Source organism: Capricornis sumatraensis, chromosome 4 (genome assembly GCF_032405125.1).
Source record: "Capricornis sumatraensis isolate serow.1 chromosome 4, serow.2, whole genome shotgun sequence".
In the NCBI taxonomy this organism is placed as follows: Eukaryota; Metazoa; Chordata; class Mammalia; order Artiodactyla; family Bovidae; genus Capricornis; species Capricornis sumatraensis.
The window spans coordinates 101,316,330-101,331,418 of NC_091072.1; the positions used below are offsets into that span (position 1 = coordinate 101,316,330).

General features: G+C 48.8%; 1 protein-coding gene across 2 annotated transcripts; it reads left to right on the top strand.

Moving 5' to 3' along the window:
* Nucleotides 1-242: 242 nt before the first annotated feature.
* On the top strand, nt 243-13,821 carry TIMELESS (timeless circadian regulator). 2 transcript variants are annotated; one of them, XM_068970826.1, is made up of 29 exons: nt 243-333; nt 487-640; nt 945-1,059; nt 1,154-1,216; nt 1,464-1,565; nt 1,741-1,896; nt 2,142-2,275; nt 2,483-2,570; nt 2,861-3,037; nt 3,401-3,618; nt 3,867-3,970; nt 4,113-4,282; nt 6,002-6,136; nt 6,244-6,395; nt 7,325-7,422; nt 7,514-7,634; nt 7,743-7,944; nt 8,213-8,358; nt 8,966-9,051; nt 9,146-9,263; nt 9,353-9,435; nt 10,610-10,752; nt 10,965-11,139; nt 11,222-11,290; nt 11,411-11,529; nt 12,705-12,966; nt 13,096-13,194; nt 13,254-13,259; nt 13,328-13,821. In XM_068970826.1, exons 1-29 carry the CDS (start codon nt 249-251, stop codon nt 13,399-13,401), a joined length of 3,654 nt encoding a protein of 1,217 aa, XP_068826927.1. In that variant the 5' UTR covers nt 243-248; the 3' UTR covers nt 13,402-13,821. The 2 variants fall into 2 exon arrangements, with proteins under 2 accessions (XP_068826927.1, XP_068826926.1); XM_068970825.1 differs by lacking the exon at nt 13,254-13,259 and having other exon boundaries at nt 249-333; nt 13,096-13,188.
* The last annotated feature ends 1,268 nt before the right edge of the window (nt 13,822-15,089 follow it).

Consider the following 15,089-nt stretch of genomic DNA (forward strand, 5'->3'; position numbering starts at 1 on the left):
CTTAGGCTTGGAGCCTCCTTGGTTGAAGCCTTAACTTAAAGCTTTCCCTGAGACTGGGAACAACACTGTTGGTGCCGATGGAAGTGAAGCATTTGAGGATTTTGTTCAGATTAACCAAAGCATCCAGGGCCTGCACGCTCCCCTATCCCTTTTATGGGGAGGAGCCCACATTTCTTATCTTTCCTTGTCTCTGTAGGCCTCGTCATTTCTGTGTCCCTTGGCTCGTCCACTGATGTGTGGACTTGAGCATGATGAATTGTGAACTTCTTGCCACATGTAGTGCCCTTGGGTACTTGGAGGGAGACACTTACCACAAGGAGCCAGATTGCTTAGGTGAGTCCCTTTTTGAGGAAACAGATTAAAAAAGAAAAAAACTTACTTGAACCAAGATCTTTTGAATTTCTCAAGTCATGGGTATGAAGGGCACATGGACCTGGGTGGAGCTTCTTCCCTGGTTCCATGTAAGTGTTTATTCTGTCCCTGAAGAGAGTGTGAAGGACTTGATCCGCTACTTGAGGCACGAGGATGAGACACGGGACGTGCGGCAGCAGCTGGGATCGGCTCAGATCCTGCAGAGCGACCTCCTGCCCATCCTCACCCAGCATCGCCAGGACAAGCCTCTCTTTGATGCTGTTATCAGGTTGATTTCCCCAGCTTTTTTTTTTTTAATTGAAATATAGTTGATTTATAATACTGTGTTAATTCCTACTGTACAGCAAAGTGACTTAGTTATACACACATGTGTATATATATGTATGTCTATATATATACACATTATTTTTTATATTTTCTTTCATTATGGCTTATCACAGGATGTTGAATCTAGTTCCCTGTGCTATGCAGCAGGATCTCATTGTTGATTCCTCAGCTTTTTAAGGTTTATCATGTGCCAGCCTTTGGTGTTGGTGCCTGGTGAGCTTCTCCCTCCTTCATGATTTCCCTAGGCTGATGGTGAACTTGACACAACCAGCCTTGCTCTGTTTCGGCAGTGTACCCAAGGAGCCCAGCTTCCGGCACCACTTTCTGCAGGTGCTGGCATACTTGCAGGCTTACAAAGAGGTGAGGTTTTCCCCCAGAGTCCCTGGGGCAGAATTGGGGGCAGTGGGGAAGGAGAAAGTGGAGGCTACTTAAGGTCGACTCCCCTATTTCATAGGCCTTTGCCAGTGAGAAGGCATTTGGGGTCCTCAGTGAAACTTTGTATGAGCTGCTGCAACTGGTGAGTCTCTGCTTCCCAAGATGCCGGGCAGTGGGGTTGGAGGGGGGCGAGGGGTACAGTTAGCGCCCTGCTCCTCCTCCGCACAGAGCCCCAGGCAGGGCATTGTCATGGAGATACGGCCCCAATCCCTGCAGTACAGGTCCAATCCACTGCACTGAGCCTGCTGCCTCAGGACTGCTTGAACACTTCCTTTCCTTTCTTTTTAATCCTGACCCTTCTGTGTGCCTCTGTCTCTCCTTCTGACCAGGGCTGGGAGGAACGCCAGGAGGAAGACAACTTGCTGATTGAGCGGATCCTGCTGCTGGTCAGAAACGTCCTCCATGTCCCCGCCGACCTTGAGCAGGAGAAGGTGATCTGGGGTTGTCTAAGTTCTCATGCTTGGTTAGGGTGAGCAGCCCCCTTTTCCACTGTTCTGTCCTCTGACAGACCTTGGTGGGGGCCACCTTGGTCAAGGAATGAGTTGAAGAACCTCAAGGCAGGGCAGGAGAGCTGACTGAGTGCCCCCTTTCCACCTCATTGCTCAGCGGATTGACGATGACGCCAGTGTCCACGACCGGCTTCTCTGGGCAATCCACCTCAGTGGCCTGGATGACCTGCTCCTCTTCCTGGCCAGCTCACCTGCGGAGCAGCAGTGGAGCCTCCATGTGCTGGAGATCATCTCCCTTATGTTTCGTGACCAGGTGAGACCCTGACCTGGTGCCTCCATCCCTTCCCTCGTGTCCTTTTCTGCTGTGCGGGCAGAATTGCTCTTGAGTCATGACTGAAATGTCTGGGGGAGGCAGGTCACTTGTGGAGTAGCCATGTCTTAGGTACAGGGTCCCACCAACAGTCCTATTTTCATTCAGTCCTTCTATCCCCCTAGGAGGTGAACTCAGAATAGGAAATGACTACCCTTCTGACTCGTCCCTCCTTGTTCTAAATCCAGAACCCTGAGCAACTGGCAGGAGTAGGGCAGGGACGCTTGGCTCAGGAACGGAGGACAGATGTGGCGGAGCTGGAGGTGCTGCGCCAGCGAGAGATGGCGGAAAAGAAGACTCGAGCCCTGCAGCGAGGCAACAGGTGAGTGGCAGAGAGCCGCTCTACCCGTGTTCCCGCTCCTGCACCGCGGAATGTCAGGGCTTGGGCCAGACACTGGGTCACGGTGGTGGCCAGGGAGCACTCTGCAGTTACAGCACACTCTGCTGCGCTGCTGAGAGAGTGAGGACGGAGCCTCCGCAGAATTGAGGAGTCACCCTGGAGGTTTTCTGTTTTTTTTTTCCTCTGCAGGCATTCTCGGTTTGGGGGTTCCTACATCATCCAGGGCTTGAAATCTATTGGGGAGAGGGACCTTGTCTTTCATAAAGGTCTCCACAATGTGAGTATGGTCCCGTCGGGGCGGTTGGGGAGACAGTGTAGAGTAGGGGGCCTACAAAGGGTAAACATCTCTGGAGGTAAAGCTGTCTCTGTTCTTGGGCTTAGAAAGTTGGAGACGTAGGAGGCATAGAGTTTTGGCAGTGTCTTTACTGGCATCTTCACTTAGTACTAGAGGGAGAGAACCTTCTACAAGTTTCTTCTGAGAAAACTGAAGTACCGAGGATGCGGAAAGAGCTGCCAGGGAGGGCGGTGTTCAGAAGTAACTCTGATCCCCTCAACCTCTACCCCTAGCTCCAAAACTACACTTCCGATTTGGGAAAGCAGCCCCGACGGGTGCCCAAACGTCGCCAGGCTGCCCGGGAACTGTCTGTCCAGCGCCGCTCTGCCCTCAACGTGAGACTCTTCCTCCGGGACTTCTGCTCGGAGTTCCTGGAAAACTGTTACAACCGGCTCATGGACTCGGTGAAGGTGAGAGCCTAGGAAAGATGGAGCAGAGAGGTGACTCAGGCCGCGGTTGTGGGGAGGGCAGGCTGGCAAGGAGCCCACGGGAAGCTAGCTGAAGAGCATGGACTAGTAGATGGGAGGGGTGTAGGGTGCTCCTGAGACATGGTGATGAAGTCAAGAGGGAGTGGGTTATTGATGGGACAAAAAAGACTATAGAGTAGTTGCCCCAGAGGAAAGGGAAGGAAATATGGAGAGGATAAGAGAAGGATGGAAATTTGGGTCCTAATATATTGTTACAGTGATGTCCAGGGTCCACCCGGTCGCAGTACGATGGGAGGAAGTGGGAAGCCCTGAGGTCACGGAGTGATCTCTGTTTCCTGGACATAGGACCACCTGCTTCGGGAGAAGGCTCAACAGCACGACGAGACCTACTACATGTGGGCCCTGGCTTTCTTCATGGCCTTCAACCGAGCTGCCTCCTTCCGGCCAGGCCTGGTTTCTGAGACCCTCAGTGTCCGCACCTTCCACTTCATTGAGCAGAACCTCACCAACTACTATGAGATGATGCTGACCGACCGCAAGGAAGCCGCCTCCTGGGCACGCCGGTGAGCGGGCGGAGAACTAGGGTCAGAGTGGGCATCTTGGCCAGGTTGGAAATCGGAATGCCTGAATTCAGGATGGTGCTTTCTTCCCTATTTCAGGCTTCAAGTGGTCAGGCTGGGGAGCAAGGATGGGCTGGGTCATTCAGTTTTTGATGGAACTATTTTGGGATGTGGGGGTGCAAAGGGGTGATACTGTTTCCATGAACCAAGGTCCTAAGCTGTCCTCCTTTTCACCTCTTTTCTTCTTGCAGGATGCACCTGGCTCTGAAGGCGTATCAGGAGCTGCTGGCCACAGTGAATGAGATGGATGTGTGCCCAGACGAGGCTGTGAGGGAGAGCAGCCGCATCATCAAGAGTGAGGCCTGGCCTGGTCGCTGCTCCTGCCTTCCCTGCCTCTCAACCCAAACCTCACCCTTCCCATCCCAGCTCCACCTGTCTCTCCCATCCCCAGGCTTTGCAGACCAGTCCATCCATCCCCTTCTGTTCCCTGTTTTCAGACAACATTTTCTACGTGATGGAGTACCGGGAGCTCTTCCTGGCTCTCTTTCGCAAGTTTGATGAGAGATGCCAGCCCCGCTCTTTCCTTCGTGACCTGGTGGAAACCACCCACCTCTTCCTCAAGATGTTGGAGCGGTTCTGTCGGAGCCGTGGGAACCTGATGGTGGAGGTATGGGGCAGTCCAGGGGTGTAGAAAGAGCTGGAGGATAAAGAGGAAGGGGAAAGCTGATCTCTCAACTAAGGCCAAGAGTTTTGTTGGTGTTGCCATTGTGAGTTGGGCTTGTGAATTTCCTCTCATTAGGTTAATTCCTGATCTACCATAAATATCTTCATTCAGGAACCATTTATTAAACACCTGCTGTGTGCTAAAAGCACATAGACTCTGGGGGTCCATAATTTTAGGATTTATTAATTATGCTGTGTTATTTCCTGGTTATTCTTCAGAAGCACTGTCATGAGATAGAAAGGGCCTTACCTTACATTAAAAGTCAGAGATCTGGGGACTTGCCCAGCAGTCCAGTGATTGAGACTGCACTCCCACTACAGGGGGCCAGGGTTTGATCCCTGGTGTGGGAATTAAGATCCTGCATGCCACCTAGAGAAGCCAAAAATAGAAGAAGTCAGAGATCTTGGATTTCATCCTGTATTAGTTACTGTTAGAATAACTCAAGCTGCTTGTGTGAGTCTCCAGGTCTTTAAAGTTGATTATAATATCTACCCATATAAGCCTGAAATGAAATAATAAATGAAAAACCTGGGACAAGAAGAAAACCTCAAGGAGTTTCTATCCTGGAGACACAACGACTCTGCTTTGTAAAAATTTTCCTATACTTCTATTTGCTACAGCTTAAAACTTAGTCAGAAGTGAACTTGAAAGGGGCTGTGGTACCGATGTACTCAGTCACTCAGTTGTATCCATTACAACTCTTTGTAACCCCATGGATTGCAGCCCACCAGGCTCCTCTGTTCATGAGATTTCCCAGGCGAGAATACTGGAGAGGGTTGCCATTTCCTACTCCAAGGATCGAACCCAAGTCTCTTGCATCTCCTGCATTGGCAGATGGATTCTTTACCACTGCGCCACCTAAGACACCTGTAGTACCAATGAGACTTTTCTAAAAGGTCTTTTTACACTCAGAACTCTGTTGTATTCTCAGTACTGTATTGAGCGTTTAGCATTTACTATGTCTCAGATGTTGTGCTAAGATTTTCCCCTAATCCTTACAACAACTAGGACACAGGCACAGAGTGGTTAAGCAACTTGTCCAAGGTCTTGCTGGTAAATGACTAGCATCCATGCTTAAATCCTGCTGGAATCCAGGCTCATGCTCCTGACCTTTGGTGTGTTTTAAGTTCCTTGAATATAGCATGAATCTCATTAAGGACCTCATAACCCATCTTATTTACCCACAGTAAAGACTGATCCACAGCCATGACTTGGCGAGATCCTGCTTTTCAGGAGGAAGAAAATCGTGGTGTACTTTTGCAGAATGCTTTCCTTTTTACAAAGCCTTTTCATAGAGAAGTTTTTATCCTTATAGCAAATCTGTTTATTCTCTAGACTTCTGCTTAAGGTGTCACTGCCCTAAGAAATGAGTCACGTGCTGTTCCTGTGTTTGGCCATGGCATTTTATGCTCAGCCACATTCTAGGTCTTATCCACGCTGTAGTGTTGTTTTCCTACTTACCTGTTTCCCCCAACTAGTGCCTCAAGGAGAAGGCAGTGTGCTGGTCACTGCTGCTTACCCGTCGCCATCAAGTAGCACATAGTCGTCACTCCATGAATGTCTGATTAATTCAGACTTCTGACTAATTAGTTCTCAGAGGACATTGATGGGAAAAGGCCTCTCTGGCTCTCCTGCTGTCCTCACACAGGTCTTTCTCCATAGAACAAACGAAAGAAAAGAAAGAAGAAAAAGAAGGCCCTAGATCATTCTGTTGCTTCTGGTAATGCCCCCTACAGCCCAGAGGAACTAGAGGCCATGTGGCCCTCCCTGGCCGAGCAGCTGCAGTGCCGTGCCCAGGTAAGTAGCTGCAGAAACCTTCTCTTGAGTCTAGTGCCCTGGACAGGCTGTCTTGGCATCCCCTCGCCCCCACCACTGTTTGCATAGCTTGAATCATCCCTCTCTAGGATTCTGAGCTCAGTGTGGACTCTGTGATTCCCTTTGATGCGGCCTCAGAGGTACCAGTGGAAGAGCAGCGGGCAGAAGCCATGGTGCGCATCCAGGACTGCCTCCTGGCTGGCCAGGCCCTGCAGGCCCTGAGCCTCCTGAGGTCTGCCCGGTAAGAGCACTGCCTGCCCATCCTCCTGCATCCAGCCCCTGGGCTTCTGGGGGCAGAGAGTGGCTTCCACTGGGGCACAGGGTTCTCAGACTTTCAAAGAGAGCGGTCCTCTCAGAAGTGCAAGAGCTCTGCATGGAGCACTTGAGTCCTGAAAGTTTTGGTTGGTTTATTAGGGAGGTTTGTTGTTTGTTTTGTTTCACTTTTGAAAAATATTAGCACAGTTACTTGGGGGAAAAAATAGAGATAATTCTATGAGCCAAAGATAGCCATCATTAACATTTTGCTGAGTTATCTTCCAGAGTATTTTTCCCCTCTGTGTTATATATAGACATATGCACCTTCTTTTACAAAATCAAAATATTATATGATACTGATTTATAGTTTTTTTTTCAATTCTCAATATATTGTGAGCATCGTTTCACATCAGATATATTTCTGCAATTGTTAATGGCTTTAAAACCCCATTGTGTATATTTGTCCAACTAAATGTCATGCAATTTAGATTACTTGCATTTTGTTCTTCTGATTTTCATTGCAGTGAGGCGTAGGAGGGAAAATTGCCCTAGAGTCTTTGTTTCATCTTTGAGATGACTGTTTGCATTCTCTTTCCAGTTGGAAAATAAGTCTAAATTCCTTGTACTACTTCAAATTATAATTCAGATTCCCTCTGCTGAAAGTGTTAGTCACTCGGTCATGTCTGACTCTTTGAAGCCCCATGGACTGTAGCCCATCAGACTCCTCTATCCATGGAATTCTCCAGGCACGAATACTGGAGTGGGTGCCCATTTCCTTCTCCAGGGAATCTTCCCAACCCAGGGATTGAACTGAAATCTCCCACATTGCAGGCAGATTCTTTACCATCTGAGCCACCAGGGAAGCCCAAATTCCTTCTGGCGAAAAGCCTTTTTTTTTTTCTTTCTGTGTTCCAGGGAGGTGTGGCCGGAAAGAGATGTGTTTGGTGCTCAGGACATCTCCCCAGAGGAGGAGATCCAGCTACTGAAGCAAATCCTCTGGGCCCCGCTTCCCCGTGAGTCTCCATTTCCTTCTCATCACTCTCCTTCCCATGCTTCTCCAGCACCAACGTCGCAGATACCCGGTAATCCTCACTCTTTCTGTAGGCCAGCAGGGGCTGGAGGAACAAGGGGCAGAGGAAGACGACGAAGAAGAGGAGGAGGAGGAAGAGTTAGAAGTGGTCCAGGTGTCGGAGAGAGAATTTAACTTTCTGGACTACCTGAAACGGTGTGCGCCCAGAGGATGGAGTTGGTGTCAGGGTGGAGACCGGGGTGCCGTGCGGACGAGCTATATCTTTCTCACACCTGCATCCTCTCACTCCTTGTCTCGGTGCAGCTTCGCAAACTCAACCGTCCTCCGAGCCTACCTGCTGCTGCTGCGGAGCTACAAGCAGAACAGCGCTCACACCAACCACTGTGTGGTCAAGATGCTGCACCGGCTGGCCCACGACCTCAAAATGGAAGCCCTGCTTTTCCAGCTCTCCCTCTTCTACCTCTTCAATCGTCTGCTCAGCGACCCTGCCGCCGGGGCCTACAAAGTGAGGAAGCACCAACGAAGGGGGGTCTGGAGGCCTAGGGAAGTCCTGGGGGAAAAGGCTGAGAGGTAGAGTGCCCTGCGGGGTGTCAGGGCTGAGCCATGAGAGAATAGTGCAGACGCAGGCAGGCAGCTTGAAGGAGCTGCATGGGGAAGGATAGGAGAGGCTGAGCGAGAGGCACCAGCTGGGAGCAGGTCTAGAGACGATACCTGGAGGCCCGTGTTTATGTACGTGTGGCCACGGGCCTAACAGCAGCCTCCCTCTCCCACAGGAGCTGGTGACTTTTGCCAAGTATATCCTGGGCAAGTTCTTCGCTTTGGCTGCTGTTAACCAGAAATCCTTTGTGGAGCTGCTGTTCTGGAAGAACACCGCTGTGGTTCGAGAGATGACCGAGGGCTACGGCACCCTGGATGGCGGGTGAGCTTGAGGACAGCATGGTGGGCCTGGTGGGGGGTGGCGGTGGGGTGGCCCAGTACAGTGTGCCAGAGCTGGAGGGCCTGGCGGGTCAGGTGGCGTCACCTTTCTTCCCTTTCATAGGCGAGAAAACAAGCCCCGAAGGTGAAGTGTGTTAGCTAATTTCGCCCAAGAGAGAAACTGGGATCGAGCCTAAGTGTCCTGCCTACTCTAGTCTCCTTCTCCTTCACCAGCGTTCGGGGGCGCTCAGAGTCGAAGGCCCACAGAGGCTCTGTATGTGCCTGATCCCAGGAAGTGCTGGGAAACTATAACGGAGCACAGAAACGCCTGTCCTCTTTCTCTGGGTAGCTCTCTCCTTTCACTCTCCTCTCTCCTCGTAATACCCTCAGCCCCTGCAGTGTCAGGTTCCAGGGGCCCAACCTGGAAACTCTTAGTTCGATTTTGGGATTCTTAAATAGAAGGAGAGTAAAAGGAAGGAGACACACCTTAGGCCTCTGCTGGCTGGCTGCTCTGAGGCACCTGGGTCGCCCTGTTCCTGTTCGAAGAGAAGGCCCTGGGTCTCCTCTTTCAGACCCAGCAGCCTCCCCAATCCCCTTCTTTCCCCACTCAGATCTTCTAGCCGCAGACTCCCTGGATGGAGCCCAGAGGAGGAGGCCCAGCTTCGGGAACTGTACCTTGCCCATAAGGACGTGGAAGGTATGAGGCCTCGAGGTCTGAAGAGCTTGGCGGGGAGGAAGGCAGCCAGAGCCCCGGGATCCCCGTTCCCAGCATCACCCCTCCTCCACCTCAGGTCAGGATGTGGTGGACACCATCTTGGCACACCTGAAAACTGCTCCTCGGACACGCAGGCAGGTCATCCACCACCTGGTGCGGCTGGGACTGGCTGACAGCGTCAAGGACTTCCAGAGGTAGTGGCACCTGCTCTGGAGGGAACTGATTTGGGGAATCCCCCATGCAGCCCCTGAGCACCCCCTTCTGCTGACACCTCCCTAAATAGGAAAGGGACCCAGATTGTGCTGTGGACGGAGGATCAGGAGCTGGAGCTGCAGCGGCTTTTTGAGGAGTTTCAGGACTCCGATGGTGAGTGAGGGGCAAGCTCAGGGGGCCTCTGAGAGGAGAGCCAAGCTGTCCATTTCTTTTCCTGCTGCTTCCTCTTCCCAAGAAAGGCTTATTTTCTTCTTTCTGTCCACCTGCTCTATTTGTGGTGTTGCGTTTGTTTGTTTTTAAAGATATTTTTTCTTTTTTTAATTATATAAGTTACAGGTGTACAATTCACTATAGTATGATTCACTATAGTCACTAATTTTTTTTTTATTTACTAATTCTTAAATTTTATGCTCCATCTATCGTTGTTAAAAAATATTGGCTATACTCCCCATGTTGTACAATACATCCCTGTAGCTTGTTTTATAGCTAAGCTTGCAACTCTTAATCCCCCACCCCTGTATGGCCCCTCCCCCTTCCCACTGGTAACCACTAATTTGTTCTCTATATCTGTGAGTCTGCTTCTTTTTTGTTACATTCATTCATTTGTGTTTTTTTAGAATCCACATATAAGTGATATCATATAGTATTTCTCTGTCTTTATTATTTCACTTAGCATAATGCCCTTCAAGTCCATCCATATTGCCACAAATGGCAAAAATTCATTCTTTTTTTATGGCTGAGTAGTATTCCTGTATATATGTATATCATTATTGTTGTTTAGTTACTAATTTGTACCTGACTCTCTGCAACCCTGTGGACTGTAGCCTCCCAGGCTCCTCTGTCCATGGGATTTCCCAGGCAAGAATACTAGAGTGGGTTGCCATTTCCTTCTCCAGGGGATCTTCCCGACCCAGGGATTGAACTCACGTCTCCTGCATGGCAGGCAGATTCTTTACTGTCTGAGCCACCTGGGAAGCCCTGTGTGTGTATTACATCTGCTTTATTCATTCGTCTGTTTATGGACACTTAGGTTGCTTTTATACCTTGGCAATTGTAAATAATTCTGCCAAGAACATTGGAGTACATGTATCTTCGAATTAGTGTTTTTATTTTTTTCAGATATATAGTCAAGAGTGGAATTGCTGGGTTATATGATAATTCTATTTGTAGTTTCTTGAAAGACCTCCATACTGTTGTTTTTTTTGTGTGTGTGTGGTGTCTTTTTGAGTGAATTGAGTTATCCCCTTTCCAAAGACTGTTCTCTGTTTTTTTTTAGCTAGTGCCTTTCCCTGTTGCTCTTGGCTATTCACACTTTCTCTCTCTATAGATGTCCTGGGTAATATCATGAAGAACATTACAGCCAAACGCTCACGGGCCCGAATAGTGGATAAATTGCTGTCTCTGGGGCTGGTGGCTGAGCGGCGGGAGCTGTACAAGAAACGCCGGAAGAAACTGGCACCCTCGGGCTTGGTAACAGTCTTACCCTGGCTCTGCCAGCTGGGCATGCCTCCCTCCCACCCCTCTCCCCATGCAGTGCTCCTTAGAAGTAGCCCACCCAGATTCTTCCTGCCTCAGGCTCTTCTGAATACGTCTCGCCTAGCTGGGTAGTCAGGAACCAGAGGACTCCACACAGTTCCTTATCTTGTCTCCTTTGGTCCATTTCTCACCCCAATGAATTATAGCCTAATGAAGAAGAATCCTTGCACGATTTTTGCCAGGAAGATCTAGAAGAAGAGGAAAACGTGCCAGAGAAAGAGAATGAAGAGGATGAAGAGAAAGAAGGCTCAGAAGCAGAGCAACCCCAGGGTGGCTCTGTCCTTTCAGCTGAATACCTTGGGCAAAGTCTGCACCAGGAAGGTGAGGGCTTGGTTGGGAGAGATGTCTCAGATGGCGGGGGTTGGTTGTATGGACCAGTTGTGAGTTTCCCACATTCCCTCAGGCTTTTCTGCTCCCCTCCTCTGGCTCCAGAACTGCCTCATCAGAGCAGCAGATGATCGGGAAGAGGCTGGTGAGTGAATAAGTGACGGATTCGGGAGGACTGGGGTCTGGAGGCTACTGGGGACCTGCCATGGGCTGGAGGGCCAGTTCTTTCTTCACATCTTCACCATGTGACCGGGTCCTGTCCTAGGCTGCTCTCAGGCAGTTCCATTGGTGCCACTGACAGAAGAAAATGAGGAAGCGATGGAAAGTGAACAGTTTCAACAGCTGTTGCGAAAGCTAGGGGTTCGGCCTCCTGCCTTTGGACAGGTAGATACACCAGTTACGGCATCAGCCAAGCATGTTGTTGCCTCTTTAAGACACATCTCCTCACTCCCTGTCATCTCTGACCATGACTCCTGCAGCAGCTGTCCTGCTAATCTTCTCCTCGCCTATCTTCTCTTCTCCTAAGTCCATCTTCCACACTGCTTCCAAGTTACCTTTCTAAAATATAGTTTTGATTATATCACTCCCCTGATCAGAGCACTTGGTGTTCCCCACTGTTCGCAGGACAAAGTCCACAGCCTCTGAGTGATGTATCTGGCCTTGGCCAAGCTTTGCAGCCTCACAATCATGCCACCCAACACCTGCCTCATACTGTAGTCATCCTGAGCTCTTTCCATCCTCCACACAGACTTTTTCATACCTGTAAACAGTCAATCATGCCAGTTCCCCCTATTGGAACGTTCCAACCACATACACAGGTGGCCGATCCCCCATCTTCCTGATGAGCAGTCCACCCGACCTTCAAGAGTTTTAGTTCAGCTGTCACTTCCTCAGGAAAGCAGTCTCTTTCACTCCTTCAACCACACTCCCTACCAAAATTCACCAGATACTCAAGTCTCTAATATAAAATGGCATCGTATTTGTGTATAATCTTTGCATATAGTCTCTATAGATTACTGGTCGTAACTAATACAATATAAATGCTATGTACATGGCTGTCAGTGTGCAGCAGGTTCAAGTTTTGGTTTTGGACCTTTTTGGAATTTTTCATTTCTTTCCCCGATGTTTTTGATCTGTAGTTGGTTGAATCCATGGATATGAAACCCACAGATACAGAGGGCCAACTGTAATCATTTTGGTGGCTGTGATTTGTTTGTTCCCTTAGTATAGGCCCAGTCCTGTGGTGTTACAGTACATTGTTATAGTACGTTGGTTCTTTATTCTGTTTGATTGTGAGATCCTTGAAAGCATGGATCGTATCTGACTCACTTTTAGATCCCCAGAATCCATTCATTTACTTAAGTAATTAACAACTGTATTCTCTGGCCCTGTGCTAGACACTGGGCATAGACTGGATCAATAAGCAATGAGAGTTCACAACCTTTGTGGCGCTTCACCAGTGTAGGCTCATATGTATTCAGTGAGTAATATCAAAATCTGGTGAGCTAGAGGCTTCTCCTTTCCCATTGCTCCTGCTTTCAACTCCTTTGTGCCTGTAGGAAACCTTCTGGCGAATTCCAGCCAAACTGAGTCCCACCCAGCTCCGGAGGATGGCAGCTTCCTTGAGCCAAGCAGAAGAGGAGGAAAAGCTTCAGTTAGGATTAGAATCTAAGGTCCCTGGGGAGCCAGGCCTAGAAGAGGAGCACCAACAGGAAGAGGAGCATCAGCAAGAGGAGGAGCACCAAAAGGAGCACCGAGCACATGCCCTGAGGACCCTCCTGTTAGCCCGGGAAAAGAAAGCAGGCCTGGTGTCACCAGAGGGTAATACCAGGACCACTTATCTATTGTATACTTACTGCATGCTGGCCATATCGATCGAGAGTGTCTACAAGACTTCTGAGACTACAAGAACCTAGTTCCCTAATTTCATGCCTCTTGTGGTTGTTTCAGAGGAAGGGACCAATGGTGGGAAAGAACAGCTGATAATGGCACCCAAGAAGCGACAACTGCTGGACAGCGATGAGGAGCAGGAGGAAGATAAAGGTGGGAGTCTGGTCGGGACCTGCTTTTTCTTCTGACCTCTAGCACTCTTCTCTCCAGTCCAGAAGATAAATGCTACCATCCTCCTTCTCCATAACATACTTAGATCTCCTCTCTCTTCTCATCCCTGTCATTCCCATAGCACCAGAGTTGGGAGTTCCAGGAATCCGGAAGAAGAAACGGTTTCAGATTGAGGATGATGATGAGAGCGACTGAAGATGCAGATGCCCAGGGAAGAGATAAACCCCATTTTTAGGTGGTGAATTTGAATCTGAGTTTGGAGGACCTGGAAACTCCTCTTACTCGACTTCCCCATGGATTTAGAGTCCAGGAAGTCCAGGCAACAGTATTGGCCTCCTGTTACTTCTTCCTTTTCCCAGTTTTATCAGTGTGCCTCAGTAGCTCTCTGGAGACTTATTCCTCTTCTTTGGTTTTAATAGCACTCCCTGGCAAAGGAGAGGTGTGAATGAAATATAGAAGGCACCTTGGACCCCGTTTAGTGGTCTGTTGTTTTGGTTTTCTGCTGGAGGTGAGTCCCAGCACTAGATGGGGAGTCTTGTGACGTGATGAGTGTGGGTGTTGCATTTTAAAAAGGCTCCCGTTCTCATATTCTTTCCTGTGATCACCTTCAAAATGCCAGATTGAGCCCAGTTCCTGCCACTGAAGTAAGGCTGAAATGCAGTATTCTTCAGATGATGAATACGTTTGGTTGGTGTTTGGCATCGAATTAAACATGTAAAATTTAAAGTTGCCAATGTTGCTCTGACTTACCAATCTAAATACCCCAACCCTCCACCTGCATCTTTGTGAAAGCACTTTTAACTGTTAGGTTTAAAAGAAACCATCAGCCTTCCCTTTTCTCTTGCTTTCCCTACAAAAGACACAAAAACATTCTTACCTCTTAGACAAAGATCCTTTGTCTAGGATAAATCTTTAGGGTTAAAAGAATGTGCATCAGAACAGGCACATGAAAAAACGCTCAATGTCGTTAATCATCAGAGAACTGCAAATTGAAACCACAATGAGATATCACCTGATACCTATCAGAGTGGCTGTCATCAAAAAGACCATGGATAATAAATGTTAGTGAGGATATAGAGAAAAAGGAACCCTTGTACACTGTTGATAGGAACATACTGTGCTGCAACCCCATAGACGTCAGCCCACCAGGCTCCCCCGCCTCTGGGATTCTCCAGGCAAGAACGCTGGAGTGGGTAGCCATATTGAGCTGGCTATCATTCGGTCGTGTCCGACTGCAACCTCGCGGACTGTGGCCCACCAGGCTGCCCCGTCCATGGGAGGCAGGCAAGAATACTGGAGTGGGTTGCCATTTCCTTCTCCAGGGGATCTTCCTGACCCAGGGATCGAACCCGGGTCTCCCGCATTGGAGGCAGACGCTTTAACCGCTGGCACAACTCAAATGAACTTTTCTGTCAACCCCATAAATTGGTGTAGCCACTGTGGAAAACAGTATGGAAGTTCCTAAAAAAACCCTAAAAATAGAACTGCCATATGGCCAAGCAATTCCACTCCTGGGTAGATATCTGGAAAACATGAGAACACTAGTTCACAAAGATACATGCACTCCAGTGTTCATCATTATTTACCATAGCCAAAATATAGAAGTAACCCAAGTGTCCATCAACAGAAAAATGGGTAAGGAAGATGTGGCAAATATGTGATGGAATATTACTCGGCCATAAATAGGAATGGAATCCTGCCATTTGCAATAACATGAAGGGACTGGAAGGGTATTACGCTTAATGAAATAGGTCAGACAAAACCGTATCACATGTATATGGAATCTGAAAAATACAGTAAAATTGTGAATACATAAGTTTTTTTAAAAAAAACAGACTCTGTCTATAGAGAACAAACTAGTTTCTGGTTGGGAAACAGAAGTT

What these genes read in the sequence shown, in the direction of transcription:
- TIMELESS (XM_068970826.1), top strand. Translation starts at nt 249, where the DNA reads ATGATGAATTGTGAACTTCTTGCCACATGTAGTGCCCTTGGGTACTTG. An exon ending in GAGCAGCCGCATCATCAAGA is followed by an intron (nt 3,971 to 4,112) that starts GTGAGGCCTGGC and finishes CCCTGTTTTCAG; the next exon opens with ACAACATTTTCTACGTGATG. An exon ending in GGCCTCCTGCCTTTGGACAG is followed by an intron (nt 11,530 to 12,704) that starts GTAGATACACCA and finishes TTGTGCCTGTAG; the next exon opens with GAAACCTTCTGGCGAATTCC.